Source organism: Bombina bombina, chromosome 3 (assembly GCF_027579735.1).
Source record: "Bombina bombina isolate aBomBom1 chromosome 3, aBomBom1.pri, whole genome shotgun sequence".
Classification (NCBI taxonomy): domain Eukaryota; kingdom Metazoa; phylum Chordata; class Amphibia; order Anura; family Bombinatoridae; genus Bombina; species Bombina bombina.
This window is the reverse complement of record NC_069501.1, coordinates 1,278,925,294-1,278,941,118: the sequence shown is the minus strand read 5'-3', so window position 1 is coordinate 1,278,941,118 and position 15,825 is coordinate 1,278,925,294. Positions and strand designations below refer to the sequence as shown.

The window sequence follows — 15,825 nt, the reverse complement described above, 5'->3', positions numbered from 1 at the left end:
AAGGTATTAATCTAGGCCCATTTTGGCATATTTCATGTGACCAGTTGGCAGTTAGATATGTGCCAAATGCGGTCATATATTAAAAAATCATTAGCTTTTATTTATTTTTTAAAAACTTTGGGTTTCTCACTGCAATTATTTACAAACAACGTGTGCAGTCATAAGACAAAAGGTTGTAAACACTTCTCTATGTTCCCTGTACCAGAAATATTGGTTTTGGTAATTAGAAGGCTGCTAATTGCTGCTCAGCACCACAAATCTCAAAGAAGATTTTTAGACATATTGTGGTTATGGCTTAACTGCCCGAATTCTCAAAATTGACCTCTAAAGCTATATATATTTTAAAAGTAGACAACCCAGGGTTTTGATCTAGGCCCATTTTGTTATAGTTCATGCTACCAAGTGGCAGTCAGTTTTGGAGAAGCTATGTACTACTGGGAAGTATCTGAACATATCTGGTGAGCCAATAGCTTGAAACATATATGCTGCCAACAATCACCAGCTAGCTCCCGGTAGAGACTATCTAAGTAAGCTTTTGAACAAAGGATAACCTAATTAAATTGAAAAGTTTCTTAAAATTGCGTGCTTTGTCTTAACCATGAAAGTTTAATTTTGACCTTAATGTCCCTTCAATTCTGTTGTAGGATTTTTGGAAGAAGGGATTCTAGTCACAGATCGTCGACTTATTGCAAAGAGCTACTTGGTATCTTCGAAATTTCGCTGGGACCTGGTGTCTCTGCTCCCCACTGACCTACTTTATATCAAGCTTGGCCTCCACACTCCTGCTGTGCGTATCAATCGATTTCTCCGTTTCCATCGACTCTTTGAGGCCTTTGACCGCACAGAGACACGTATTCCTTACCCCAATGCTTTCCGCATCTGCAAGCTGATGGCCTACATCTTTGTTGTAATCCACTGGAATAGTTGTATCTATTTCGCACTGTCTAGTTACGTTGGCTTTGGCAAAGATGAATGGGTTTATCCCAATATATCAGACCCAGATTTTGGACGCTTGGGACGTCAGTATCTGTACAGCTTCTATTTTTCTACCCTCATACTCACCACGGTAGGTGACATTCCTGCTCCCATGCAAGAGGAAGAGTACCTCTTCATGGTAGTGGACTTCCTGATCGCGGTTCTTGGCTTTGCCACCATTATGGGTAGCATGAGTTCTGTTATCTCCAACATGAACAGTGCAGACAAGGCATTCTACCCAAATTATGATATGGTCAAGCTTTACTTAAAGATGTATAAAGTCAACAAGAAACTGAGAAAGAAGGTCATCTCCTGGTATCAGCATCTCCAGATCAACAAAAAGTTAACCAATGAGAACCTGATTTTGCAGCACCTTCCTCAGAAGCTTAGAGTGGAAGTGGCCGTGAGCGTTCACATGTCAACTCTCAGCAAAGTGCAGATCTTCCAGCACTGTGAAAAAGGTATTTTGGAGGAACTGGTGCTGAAGCTAAAGCCCCAGGTCTACAGCCCCGGAGAGTACGTGTGTATGAAGGGGGACATTGGGCGCGAGATGTACATCATCAAGGAGGGGAAACTGGCTGTTGTTGCAGATGATGGGGTGACACAGTTTGCTGTTCTTGGAGAAGGAAACTACTTTGGGGAAATCAGTATCCTAAATATTAAAGGTAATAATGGTTCCTTGGTTATTTGTGTGTTTTATAAGTAAAATCCAAGCTCTTGATATAAATAGGTCTGTCCAGGGTAAGGTGTAGGGGTCACAAATGCTTATTGGCATTTCTTTTAGAGATCATCTTTTCTTTGTAGATGGTTTATTCATGTGTTCCTTTTTTTAAACAGGTTACATATTCCTCAGTGCATGACTAGTTTATTGTACTGGTTAAAAATGTTATTTGGTGTTTGTCTTTAGATTTAAATATTTACAAACAATGATAACTTGGATCACTTATTTGAAAATTATATAAACTGTACATTGCACCAGCCCCTATTTTGTCACATAAATAGCTACTGAGGTCTTGTCTTCTTGCAACTCTGTGTACAAATCTGGAAATAAGCCTTTCACACCTTGTGAAGAAGCCATTTTTACAATTCTGGTATGCAAATGTCTCTCTCTTCTCTCTCTTCCCTCTCCTCTCTCTCTCTCCCCTCTTTGTCTTTCTCTGTACTCGCCTCTCTCTCTCTCTCCCCTCTCTCCTCTCTCTCTTCTCTCTCCTCTCTCCCCTCTCTCTCTCTTCTCTCTCCTCTCTTCTTTCTCTCTCCTTTATTCATGCTTAAATGAGGCATTTATTTCTCTCTCTCTCTCTCTCGCTCTCTCTTTTCTCTCTCTCTCCTCTCTCTCTTTCTCTCTCTCTCTCTCTCCTCTCTCTCTTTCTCTTTCTCTCTCTCTCTCTCTCTCTCTCTCTCTCTCTCTCTCTCTCTCTCTCTCTCTCTCTCTCTTCTCTCTCCTCTCTTCTTTCTCTCTCCTTTATTCATGCTTATACCAGGCATCTTTTTTTCTTTCACTCTCCCCCCCCTCTCTCTCTCTCTACTCTCCTCTCTCTTCTCTCTCTCTCTCTCTCTCTCTCTCTCTCTCTCTCTCTCTCTCTCTCTCTCTCTCTCTCTCTCTCTCCCTCTCTCTCTCTCTCTCTCTCTCCTCTCCTCTCTCTCTTCTCTCTCTCCTCACTCTCTGTCCTCTCTCTCTTTCTTCTCTCTCCTCTCTTCTTTCTCTCTCCTCTATTCATGCTTATACCAGGCATTAATTTATCTCTCTCTCTCTCTCTCTCTCTCTCTCTCTCTCTCTCTCTCTCTCTCTCTCTCTCTCTCTCTCTCTCTCTCTCTCTAACACTTTCTCTCTCTCTCTCTCTCTCTCTCTCTCTCTCTCTCTCTCTCTCTCCCGCCTTATGCATATCCCAGGCATTAATTACTCTCTCTCCCTCTCTCACCTTTGTCTCGCCTTATGCTTAACCCAGGCATTAATAACTCTCTCACCTTATGCATATCCAAGGCATTAATTAGTATGTAGGATAGCCTTATGCTTATCCCAGGCATTAATTAGTATGTAGGATAGCCTTATGCATATCCCAGGAATTAATTAGTACATAGGATAGTCTTATGCTTATCCCAGGCATTAATATTTAGTGCATAGGATAGCCTTATGCTTATCCAAGGAATTAATTATTACGTAGGATAGCGTTAAATTTATCCCAGGCATTAATTAGTATATAGTATAGCCTTATATTTATCCCAGGCATTAATTAGTGTTAAGGATAGCCTTAGGCTTATTCCAGGCATTAATAATTAGTATGTAGGATAGCCTTATGCATATCCCAAGCATTAATTTGTATGTATGATAGTCTTCTGCTTATCCCAAGCATTAATTAGTAAATTGGATAGATGTATGCTTATCCCAGGTATGTAAATATATGCAAATCACATAGGGGCATTAATTAGTATGAAGGAAAGCCTTATGTTTATCCCAGGCATTAATTAGTATGTAGGATAGCCTTATGCTTATCTCAGACATTAATTAGTATGTAGGATTGCCTTATTCTTACCCCAAGCCTTAATTAGTACGTAGGATAGTCTTATGCTTATCCAGGGCATTAATTAGTATGTAGGATATAGCCTTATGCTTATCCCAGGCATTAGTTAGTATGTAGGATATAGCCTTATGCTTATCCCAGGCATTAGTTAGTATGTAGGATAGCCTTATGCTTATCCCAGGCATTAATTAGTATGTAGAATAGCCTTATGCTTATCCCAAGCATTAATTAGTATGTAGGATAGCCTTATACTTATCCCAGGTATTAATAATTAGTATGTAGGATAGCCTTATGCTTATCCCAGGCATTAATTAGTATGTAGAATAGCCTTATGCTTATCCCAAGCATTAATTAGTATGTAGGATAGCCTTATGCTTATCCCATGTATTAATAATTAGTATGTAGGTTAGACTTTTACTCATCCCAGGCATTAATAATCAGTACATAGGATAGCCTTATGCTTATCTCAGGCATTAATTAGTATGTAGGATAGTCTTATGTTTATCTCAGGCATTAGTGATTGGTATGTAGGATAGTCTTATGCTTATCCCAAGCATTAGTTAGTATGTAGGATAGCCTTATGCTTATCTCAGGCATTAATTAGTATGTAGGATAGCCTTATGCTTACCTAAGGCATTAGTAATTGGTATGTAGGATAGTCTTATACTTATCCCAGACATTAATAATTAGTACGTAGGATAGTCTTATGATTATCCCAAGCATTAGTTAGTATGTAGGATAGCCTTATGCTTATCTAAGGCATTAATTAGTATGTAGGATAGCCTTATGCTTACCTAAGGCATTAGTAATTGGTATGTTGGATAGTCTTATACTTATCCCAGGCATTAATAATTAGTACTTAGGATAGCCTTATACTTATCCCAGGCATTAATAATTAGTACTTAGGATAGCCTTATACTTATCCCAGGCATTAATTAGTATGTAGGATAGACTTATGCTTATCCCAGGCACTAATTAGTACATAGGATATAGTTATAAGGACATAACCTACAAGAGGTGGAAATGTCCAAAAAAGAATGCTCCTATGCACTAATTACATTATGGATATCATAGTAAAGAAAATAATAAATAATAAAGTAACTTTTATTCTCTATTAATGTAAAAGACAGCAGGTGTAAATAAGTATCTTGCTGCCGACTCCCAAAAAATTAATTAAAAACACTTCTCCTATGTGCTAAATAACACTGCGTGTGTAAAGAGCGACACTTGGAGGATATTCAAATATCAGTGGTGATAGTGATAACTGACTTATCCCTCTATGACATGAGCATATATACGTCCAGGATTGGCTGATTTATAAGGATTAGCCTAAAGGGCTTGGTATGATAGTCACCCTGGATCTATTATGACGATATATGAGGGGTCGGTATATTTTTATTCAAATGTACAGTATAAGACTGATACTGAGGTCCTGTAAAGACAGAGAATACTGTGGTACGACCCGAGATTCCAGAATAAGGATTATGATTTATCAGGTTGAAAAACCCCAGGACGTAAATGTGGGTATATATACAGATCGATAGTAGGTTCTATAATGGGGAATAACAGCTGTGCTGCTAGTAGTAATACAAATAATATGGTGACAGTGAATCATGTACTGAAACTGTAATATATATATTAGTCTAACATATCACTTAAAAAGTTGTCTCAAAAAGCAGGCATTTATTAAGTAAGTGTGTATATAGCCGTTGGTGATATCATTACTTGTATACAAATAGTATCCCTCTACTCTATAGATATTTAAATTATTAATTGTGCATGTAGCACTACTAAATTGAAACGTTGGAATAGGAGTAAGAGGAAATGTCTTGCTAGTGGGGGTTTGTTTATATCACCGTAACTAATGTAAAGATCAAAGTCGTTACTTTCCTGCTAAGAGTTAACCGGATTAAGTGTGGAGAAAAAAATAAGAAATAAATCCAAATATATTCCCCCCAATAATCTTTCATCTGAAATACAAGTATTCAATCAAATAGTCTGTCAAAAAATTGAGGATATACCGGAATACTGGCCCACCTCTAATCTATCAGGAGCGGAGAAAAAAGCACTGTCATAAAGCCTTCGGATAAGGGAGGCTACATAGTTCTTTGGCATAAAGACATATTTAGAGGAGGCAAGCAGACAACTGAACAATGAACAATGTTTGGTAATCCAACACAGCATATCTGGAGAGATATAATAAGATCATTTATGATGCATTTAAGGATCAGATAATTAATAAAAAACAATTCCTTACCCAACCACATCCCACTGTAACCACCTTTTATTTACTCCCTAAAGTACATAAAGATATTCACAAACCTCCTGGGAGACCTATTGTGTCGGGAAACAACAGTATCACAGAAAAAGCCAGTCAATATATTGATCAAAGATTAAGAGAATATCTATATACACTTCCATCATATGTTAACGATACGATGGAAGTTTTGCAGAAACTGGATAACCTGACACTTTCTCCTAATTCCATTCTTGTTACAGCAGATGTAGAATCTCTCTACACCAATATCAAACACCATTTGGGAGAACAAGCAATCTCATACTTCTTAGCATCCAATGTAACAGATAATCATGATCATAATGTATTTATCAAACAGCTACTACACTTAATTTTACATCACAATTACTTTACATTTAAAGATCATTTTAATTTACAGACTCAGGGCAATGCAATGGGCACAGCATGTGCCCCAACATATGCAAACTTATTCCTTGGGTGGTGGGAATGCAATACTCTCCTCTCAGATATCAATGACTCATTTATACAGCATATCCCCTTATGGATTCGCTACATAGATGACATCCTCTTTATCTGGGAGGGATCTATTGACGTGTTGAAAGAGTTCATGCTCAGCCTTAATAATCATAACCTAAATCTAAGACTCACCTATGCATACAGTCATCAAGAAGTTAGTTTCCTAGATTTAGTAATATAAACTGATGAACAAGGAGATATTAGCACCACCCTATACAGGAAAGCAACAGCGACCAATACTCTGTTGCACCACACTAGCGCCCATGCTCCTTGCACTTTTAATGCTATCCCTAAAGGTGAATTTATACCCTTAAGATGTAATTGTTCTGATATTACAGCATATAAACAGAAAGCTAAAAAACTCACAAGTAGACTCCAAGACAGAGGATATAGTAAACGCTCAATCAAAAAGGCGAACACACAAGTGTTAAAAATGGAGCGTCAAACCTTATTACAACCTTGCCAGAGAAGATCAGACAATATACCCAGTCTCATCCCAACGTTTAATCCACAAATCCATCAGATCACCAAGGTGATCAATGATAATTGGCACATTTTACTAAATGATCCTCTTCTAGCCAGTCAAATTGGCAATAAGGTATCCATAGGGTATAAAAGACCAAAGAATTTAAAAGACACTCTGGTCAAGAGTCAATCAGCTCAGCATGCTGGGGCTGAACTCTGTAGCAACCCAAGGGTTGCAGGTTCAATCCCCGGCGAGGTCCACTCAACCTTTCATCCTTCCGAGGTTGATAAAATGAGCAGCGCCTTGAGACCCTTACGGGTGATTAGCTGTGCTTTACAAGTACCCAATACATACATACACTACGTACATAAACCCAGGAAGGTTAGTCAATTTCCAGGTATGTTCCCTTGTGGAACCTGCAATAAATGTTCGAAGGTGTAGAAAGTTAAAGAAATTTATGACAAGTATAGTCATAAACACTCACTGGCGACACACTTTTCCTGTACCACAATTGGCGTAATTTATGCCCTACAATGTCCATGTAATTTATTTTACGTGGTATGAGCTCACGACAAATAAGAACACGCATCATGGAACATTGTAGAAACATCAGGAATGCTAAGAAAGATCTTGAAAAAAAGAAAATCATAACGAGTGTGGCCAAGCACTTTCATTACAAACAATGATAACGATACATTCCTCATATTCACAGTTTTACAACAAGCTACCTTAGGGATAAGAGGTGGTGATTTGGAACACACTTTATTAAGAATGGAATGTAGGTGGATACACTTACTAATTAGTGTAAAACCACACGGGTTAAATGACTACAGTAATTATAATGTATATTTGTAATGGATATAGTTATTTTTAATTCCCTTTTACAGCACTTCCATTCCAATTATTCTCATCACAGTATGTATTGTTACACCCTTATTTCACTGCTATTATTGTCAGTGTCCTTTATTAATCCACTAGGAGGTGGTTACATAATGCTATTACTTTTAGTACACTTATGTTCACTTATATTTCATTATTGTTACACTTATCTTTTCGATAATCCTTTTACATGACGTTTCATTGAACCTCATCTTCTCACATTTCACTATTTGTCAATATGTACATTATCACGTTATTATTATTTATTTTTTATTCTTTGTTTATTTATTTATCTCCATTTATTTTCATTGCTTTATCACACACTTTACAAGGAGTGCAGAATTATTAGGCAAATGAGTATTTTGACCACATCATCCTCTTTATGCATGTTGTCTTACTCCAAGCTGTATAGGCTCGAAAGCCTACTACCAATTAAGCATATTAGGTGATGTGCATCTCTGTAATGAGAAGGGGTGTGGTCTAATGACATCAACACCCTATATCAGGTGTGCATAATTATTAGGCAACTTCCTTTCCTTTGGCAAAATGGGTCAAAAGAAGTACTTGACAGGCTCAGAAAAGTAAAAAATAGTGAGATATCTTGCAGAGGGATGCAGCACTCTTAAAATTGCAAGGCTTCTGAAGTGTGATCATCGAACAATCAAGCGTTTCATTCAAAATAGTCAACAGGGTCGCAAGAAGCATGTGGAAAAACCAAGGCGCAAAATAACTGCCCATGAACTGAGAAAAGTCAAGCGTGCAGCTGCCAAGATGCCACTTGCCACCAGTTTGGCCATATTTCAGAGCTGCAACATCCCTGGAGTGCCCAAAAGCACAAGGTGGGCAATACTCAGAGACATGGCCAAGGTAAGAAAGGCTGAAAGACGACCACCACTGAACAAGACACACAAGCTGAAACGTCAAGACTGGGCCAAGAAATATCTCAAGACTGATTTTTCTAAGGTTTTATGGACTGATGAAATGAGAGTGAGTCTTGATGGGCCAGATGGATGGGCCCGTGGCTGGATTGGTAAAGGGCAGAGAGCTCCAGTCCGACTCAGACGCCAGCAAGGTGGAGGTGGAGTACTGGTTTGGGCTGGTATCATCAAAGATGAGCTTGTGGGGCCTTTTCGGGTTGAGGATGGAGTCAAGCTCAACTCCCAGTCCTACTGCCAGTTTCTGGAAGACACCTTCTTCAAGCAGTGGTACAGGAAGAAGTCTGCATCCTTCAAGAAAAACATGATTTTCATGCAGGACAATGCTCCATCACACGCGTCCAAGTACTCCACAGCGTGGCTGGCAAGAAAGGGTATAAAAGAAGAAAATCTAATGACATGGCCTCCTTGTTCACCTGATCTGAACCCCATTGAGAACCTGTGGTCCATCATCAAATGTGAGATTTACAAGGAGGGAAAACAGTACACCTCTCTGAACAGTGTCTGGGAGGCTGTGGTTGCTGCTGCACGCAACGTTGATGGTGAACAGATCAAAACACTGACAGAATCCATGGATGGCAGGCTTTTGAGTGTCCTTGCAAAGAAAGGTGGCTATATTGGTCACTGATTTGTTTTTGTTTTGTTTTTGAATGTCAGAAATGTATATTTGTGAATGTTGAGATGTTATATTGGTTTCACTGGTAAAAATAAATAATTGAAATGGGTATATATTTGTTTTTTGTTAAGTTGCCTAATAATTATGCACAGTAATAGTCACCTGCACACACAGATATCCCCCTAAAATAGCTATAACTAAAAACAAACTAAAAACTACTTCCAAAACTATTCAGCTTTGATATTAATGAGTTTTTTGGGTTCATTGAGAACATGGTTGTTGTTCAATAATAAAATTAATCCTCAAAAATACAACTTGCCTAATAATTCTGCACTCCCTGTATGTTTGTAACAGTTGTTGCATTTGAAATCCTTTTTAAGCAGACAATTATCTGCTCTTACACTTAATGTTTTATAACGCCGAGCACTAATCACGATTTATATGTTCCATTTACTTTTCCATTCATATATATGTAGCATTTCTCCACACTTTTACCCTGATGCTCTGTTTCATTATGTTACTAATATACTTTCTAAATGTATGGATTCAATCCCTGGTTGATGTAACATATATCATATAGGATGATTGACACTACCTATTGCCAATCCACTTCTTGTACTGAGAACCAATGAATAAAGAGGGGTATGTTCATCACAGCCTATAACCAGGCATTTCCTGCCGCACCGCGTATCCCCTCTGAGGAAGCGTTAGAGAAACGCCGTGTCAGGGGTCCTCTTATTTTAATTTGCTCTCCTTGTGCAACTTATCTAATCTAGAACTTGCACAGTATAAAATTATCAGAGTACTTGTGGAAATTTTCAGTACTATTTTACCGCCCGATCACGGGCGTTCAAGCCTCTCTATGGGGATTCAGCAGTAGTAGTATATCTGTATGTTTGTCTTGTTGCTAAGGCACTGTATATATATACGCAGCACTGTGGGTTAATATGGTGAAGCTGTGAGCTGACTGTTAATTGCGTCAAGCAACATAAAACTGCTGTAAGCGTTGCTACAAATAGGCATTATAAATACTGAGTATTGGGCTGACACCAGATGAATAATATCATTGGTGGTACTATCGTAACAGCTTAGTCTAAACTTGAGATTTGCCCTATACCTGACACACTTAATCCGGTTAACTCTTAGCAGGAAAGTAACGACTTTGATCTTTACATTAGTTACGGTGATATAAACAAACCCCCACTAGCAAGACATTTCCTCTTACTCCTATTCCAACGTTTCAATTTAGTAGTGCTACATGCACAATTAATAATTTAAATATATATAGAGTAGAGGGATACTATTTGTATACAAGTAATGATATCACCAACGGCTATATACAGGTATACCCCGCTCATACAGCGGGTTAGGGACCGGAGCCCCGCTGTAAAGTGAAAACCGCCTTAAAGTGAAACAAGGCAGTTTTAGCTTTCTTTTCAGTGTTTAAAATCCTGAAAACATGTTTGAACTAACATATATTAGGGGTGCAATAGTGCTATGTTTAATTTAACACTAGCACAGCAAGTATTCAATTAGTATTCAATAAATACTGTACCTGTAAAATAGTGACAATTACTGTAGTAAAATTTGCCAGACTATAGCACTGAGACACAGATTGCACTGCAATGCTATAAACAGAGTGAACTAAGCATAACAAAATGGTGCCATTCACTTTTCTAGCAATCTCACGATGATTACAGCACTGTTTCAAAATCCTTGGAGGTTGAACTTCAGTTCCACAAAGCGCTGTATTAGCGAATCGCTGTAAAGTGAAGCGCTGTAAAGTGAGGTATACCTGTACACACTTACTTAATAAATGCCTGCTTTTTGAGACAACTTTTTAAGTGATATGTTAGACTAATATATATATTACAGTTTCAGTACATGATTCACTGTCACCATATTATTTGTATTACTACTAGCAGCACAGCTGCTATTCCCCATTATAGAACCTACTATCGATCTGTATATATACCCACATTTACGTCCTGGGGTTTTTCAACCTGATAAATCATAATCCTTATTCTGGAATCTCGGGTCGTACCACAGTATTCTCTGTCTTTACAGGACCTCAGTATCAGTCTTATACTGTACATTTGAATAAAAATATACCGACCCCTCATATATCGTCATAATAGATCCAGGGTGACTATCATACCAAGCCCTTTAGGCTAATCCTTATAAATCAGCCAATCCTGGACGTATATATGCTCATGTCATAGAGGGATAAGTCAGTTATCACTATCACCACTGATATTTGAATATCCTCCAAGTGTCGCTCTTTACACACGCAGTGTTATTTAGCACATAGGAGAAGTGTTTTTAATACATTTTTTGTGAGTCGGCAGCAAGATACTTATTTACACCTGCTGTCTTTTACATTAATAGAGAATAAAAGTTACTTTATTATTTATTATTTTCTTTACTATGATATCCATAATGTAATTAGTGCATAGGAGCATTCTTTTTTGGACATTTTCACCTCCTGTTGGTTATGTCCTTATAACTATAACTTAGAACTTATGCTTAAACACTACTCCTTTAAATGACCTAGATACTGACTGTTTATTTTGACAAGGTCCTCTTGGAGCTATACCGGTTTTTACATATTTACTTAGTTCCTCCCCTGTGTTTGAATAGTACATAGGATAGTCTTATGCTTATCCCAGGCATTAATAATTAGTACATAGGATAGTCTTATGCTTATCCCAGACATTAATAATTAGTACATAGGATAGTCTTATGCTTATCTCAGGCATTAATAATTAGTACATAGGATAGTCTTATGCTTATCTCAGGCATTAATAATTAGTACATAGGATAGTCTTATGCTTATCTCAGGCATTAATAATTAGTATGTAGGATAGTCTTATGCTTATCTCAGGCATTAATAATTAGTACATAGGATAGTCTTATGCTTATCTCAGGCATTAATAATTAGTACATAGGATAGTCTTATGCTTATCTCAGGCATTAATAATTAGTATGTAGGATAGTCTTATGCTTATCTCAGGCATTAATAATTAGTACATAGGATAGTCTTATGCTTATCCCAGGCATTAATAATTAGTACATAGGATAGTCTTATGCTTATCTCAGGCATTAATAATTAGTACATAGTATAGCCTTATGCTTATCCCAGGCATTAATAATTAGTACATAGGATAGTCTTATGCTTATCCCAGGCATTAATAATTAGTACATAGGATAGTCTTATGCTTATCTCAGGCATTAATAATTAGTACATAGGATAGTCTTATGCTTATCTCAGGCATTAATAATTAGTATGTAGGATAGCCTTATGCTTATCTCAGGCATTAATAATTAGTACATAGGATAGTCTTATGCTTATCTCAGGCATTAATAATTAGTATGTAGGATAGTCTTATGCTTATCTCAGGCATTAATAATTAGTACATAGGATAGTCTTATGCTTATCCCAGGCATTAATAATTAGTACATAGGATAGTCTTATGCTTATCTCAGGCATTAATAATTAGTACATAGGATAGTCTTATGCTTATCTCAGGCATTAATAATTAGTATGTAGGATAGTCTTATGCTTATCTCAGGCATTAATAATTAGTACTTAGGATAGCCTTATGCTTATCTCAGGCATTAATAATTAGTACATAGTATAGCCTTATGCTTATCCCAGGCATTAATAATTAGTACATAGGATAGTCTTATGCTTATCTCAGGCACTAATAATTAGTATGTAGGATAGTCTTATGCTTATCTCAGGCATTAATAATTAGTACATAGTATAGCCTTATGCTTATCCCAGGCATTAATAATTAGTACATAGGATAGTCTTATGCTTATCTCAGGCATTAATAATTAGTACATAGGATAGTCTTATGCTTATCTCAGGCATTAATAATTAGTATGTAGGATAGTCTTATGCTTATCTCAGGCATTAATAATTAGTACATAGGATAGTCTTATGCTTATCTCAGGCATTAATAATTAGTATGTAGGATAGTCTTATGCTTATCCCAGGCATTAATAATTAGTACATAGGATAGTCTTATGCTTATCTCAGGCATTAATAATTAGTATGTAGGATAGTCTTATGCTTATCTCAGGCATTAATAATTAGTATGTAGGATAGTCTTATGCTTATCTCAGGCATTAATAATTAGTATGTAGGATAGTCTTATGCTTATCTCAGGCATTAATAATTAGTACATAGGATAGCCTTATGCTTATCTCAGGCATTAATAATTAGTACATAGTATAGCCTTATGCTTATCCCAGACATTAATAATTAGTACATAGGATAGTCTTATGCTTATCTCAGGCACTAATAATTAGTATGTAGGATAGTCTTATGTTTATCTCAGGCATTAATAATTAGTATGTAGGATAGTCTTATGCTTATCTCAGGCATTAATAATTAGTACATAGGATAGTCTTATGCTTATCCAAGGCATTAATAATTAGTATGTCGGATAGCCTTATATTTATCCCAGGCATTAATAATTAGTACATAGTATAGCCTTATGCTTATCCCAGGCATTAATAATTAGTATGTCGGATAGCCTTATATTTATCCCAGGCATTAATAATTAGTATGTTGGATAGCCTTATATTTATCCCAGGCATTAGTAATTGGTATGTAGGATAGTCTTATGCTTATCTCAGGCATTAATAATTAGTACATAGGATACCCTTATGTTTATCCCAGGCATTAATAATTAGTATGTCGGATAGCCTTATATTTATCCCAGGCATTAGTTAGTACGTAGAATAGCCTTATGCTTATCCCAAGCATTAATTAGTATGTAGGATAGCCTTATGCTTATCTCAGGCATTAATAATTCATATTTAGGATAGCCTTATGTTTATCACAGGCATTAATAATTAGTATGTAGTATAGTCTTTTACTTATCCCAGACATTAATAATTAGTACATAGGATAGACTTATACTTATCCCAGACATTAATTAGTATGTAGGATAGCCTTATGCTTATCCCAGACATTAATTAGTATGTAGGATAGCCTTATGCTTATCTGAGGCATTAGTAATAAGTACAGGTGAAACTCTAAAAATTAGAATATTGTGCAAAAGTTAATTTATTTCACTAATGCAACCTATTAGGTGAAACTAATATATGAGATAGACTCATTACATGCAAAGTAAGATAGTCCAAGCCGTGATTTGTCATAATTGTGATGATTATGGCTTACAGCTCATGAAAACCCCAAGTCCACAATCTCAGAAAATTAGAATATTACATGCAATCAATAAAACAAGGATTGTACATAGAACAATATCAGACCTCTGAAAAGTATAAGCATGCATACTGTATGTACTCAGTACTTGGTTTGGGCCCCTTTTGCAGCAATTACTGCCTCAATGCGGCGTGGCATGGAAGCTATCAGCCTGTGGCACTGCTGAGGTGTTATAGAAGACCAGGATGCTTCAATAGCGGCCTTCAGCTCTTCTGCATTGTTCGGTCTCATGTCTCTCATCTTTCTCTTGGCATTGCCCCATAGATTCTCTATGGGGTTCAGATCAGGCGAGTTTGCTGGCCAATCAAGCACAGTAATCCCACGGTCATTGAACCAGGTTTTGGTGCTTTTGGCAGCGTGGGCATGTGCCAAGTCCTGCTGCAAAATGAAGTCAGCATCCCCATAGAGCTCGTCTGTGGAAGGATTCATGAAGTGCTCCAAAATCTCCTGGTAGATGGCTGCATTGACCCTGGACTTAATGAAGCAGAGTGGACCAACACCAGCAGATGACATGGCTCCCCAAATCAACACAGACTGTGGAAACTTCACACTGGACTTCAAGCATCTTGCAGTGTGTGCCTCTCCATTCTTCCTCCATACTCTGGGTCCTTGGTTTCCAAATGAGATGCAAAATTTGCTCTCATCAGAAAAGAGGACTTTGGACCACTGAGCAACAGAACAGGTCCTGTTTTTCTTTAGCCCAGGTAAGACGCTTCTGACGTTTGATGTTCAGGAGTGGCTTGACAAGAGGAATACGACATTTGAAACCCATGTCCAGGATCCGTCTGTGTGTGGTGGCTCTTGGTGCACTGACTCCAGCCTCAGTTCACTCCTTGTCAAAGTCCCCAACACCTTTGAATGTCCTTTTCCTGACAATCCTCTCCAGGCTGTGGTCAGCCCTGCTGCTTGTGCACCTTTTTCTTCCACACTTTTCCCTTCCACATAACTTTCTATTAATGTGCTTTGATACAGCACTTTGGGAACATCCAACTTCTTTTGCAATTACCTTTTGAGGCTTTCCCTCCTTATGGAGGGTGTCAATGACGGTTTTCTGCACAACTGTCAGGTCAGCAGTCTTTCCCATGATTGTGATTCCTACTGAAACAGACTGAGAGACCATTTAAAGGCTCAGGAACCCTTTGCAGGTGTTATGGCTTAATTAGCTGATTAGAGTGGGACACTTTGAGCCTAGAATATTGCACCTTTTCACAATATTCAAATTTTCTGAGATTGTGGATTTGGGGTTTTCATGAGCTGTAAGCCATAATCATCACAATTATGACAAATCACGGCTTGAACTATCTTGCTTTGCATGTAATGAGTCTATCTCATATATTAGTTTCACCTTTTAAGTTGCATTAGTGGAATAAATTAACTTTTGCACGATATTCTAATTTTTCAAGTTTCACCTGTATGTAGGATA

General features: G+C 37.5%; 1 protein-coding gene across 1 annotated transcript in view; it reads left to right on the top strand.

The window, feature by feature from the left end:
* The window catches only part of CNGA4 (cyclic nucleotide gated channel subunit alpha 4), a 138,970-nt gene that overhangs the window by 110,811 nt on the left and 12,334 nt on the right, over positions 1-15,825 (top strand). The window contains exon 4 of the mRNA XM_053705684.1: positions 645-1,640. Coding sequence (XP_053561659.1) covers positions 645-1,640 — 996 coding nt within the window. The remainder of the gene's footprint in view (positions 1-644; positions 1,641-15,825) is intronic.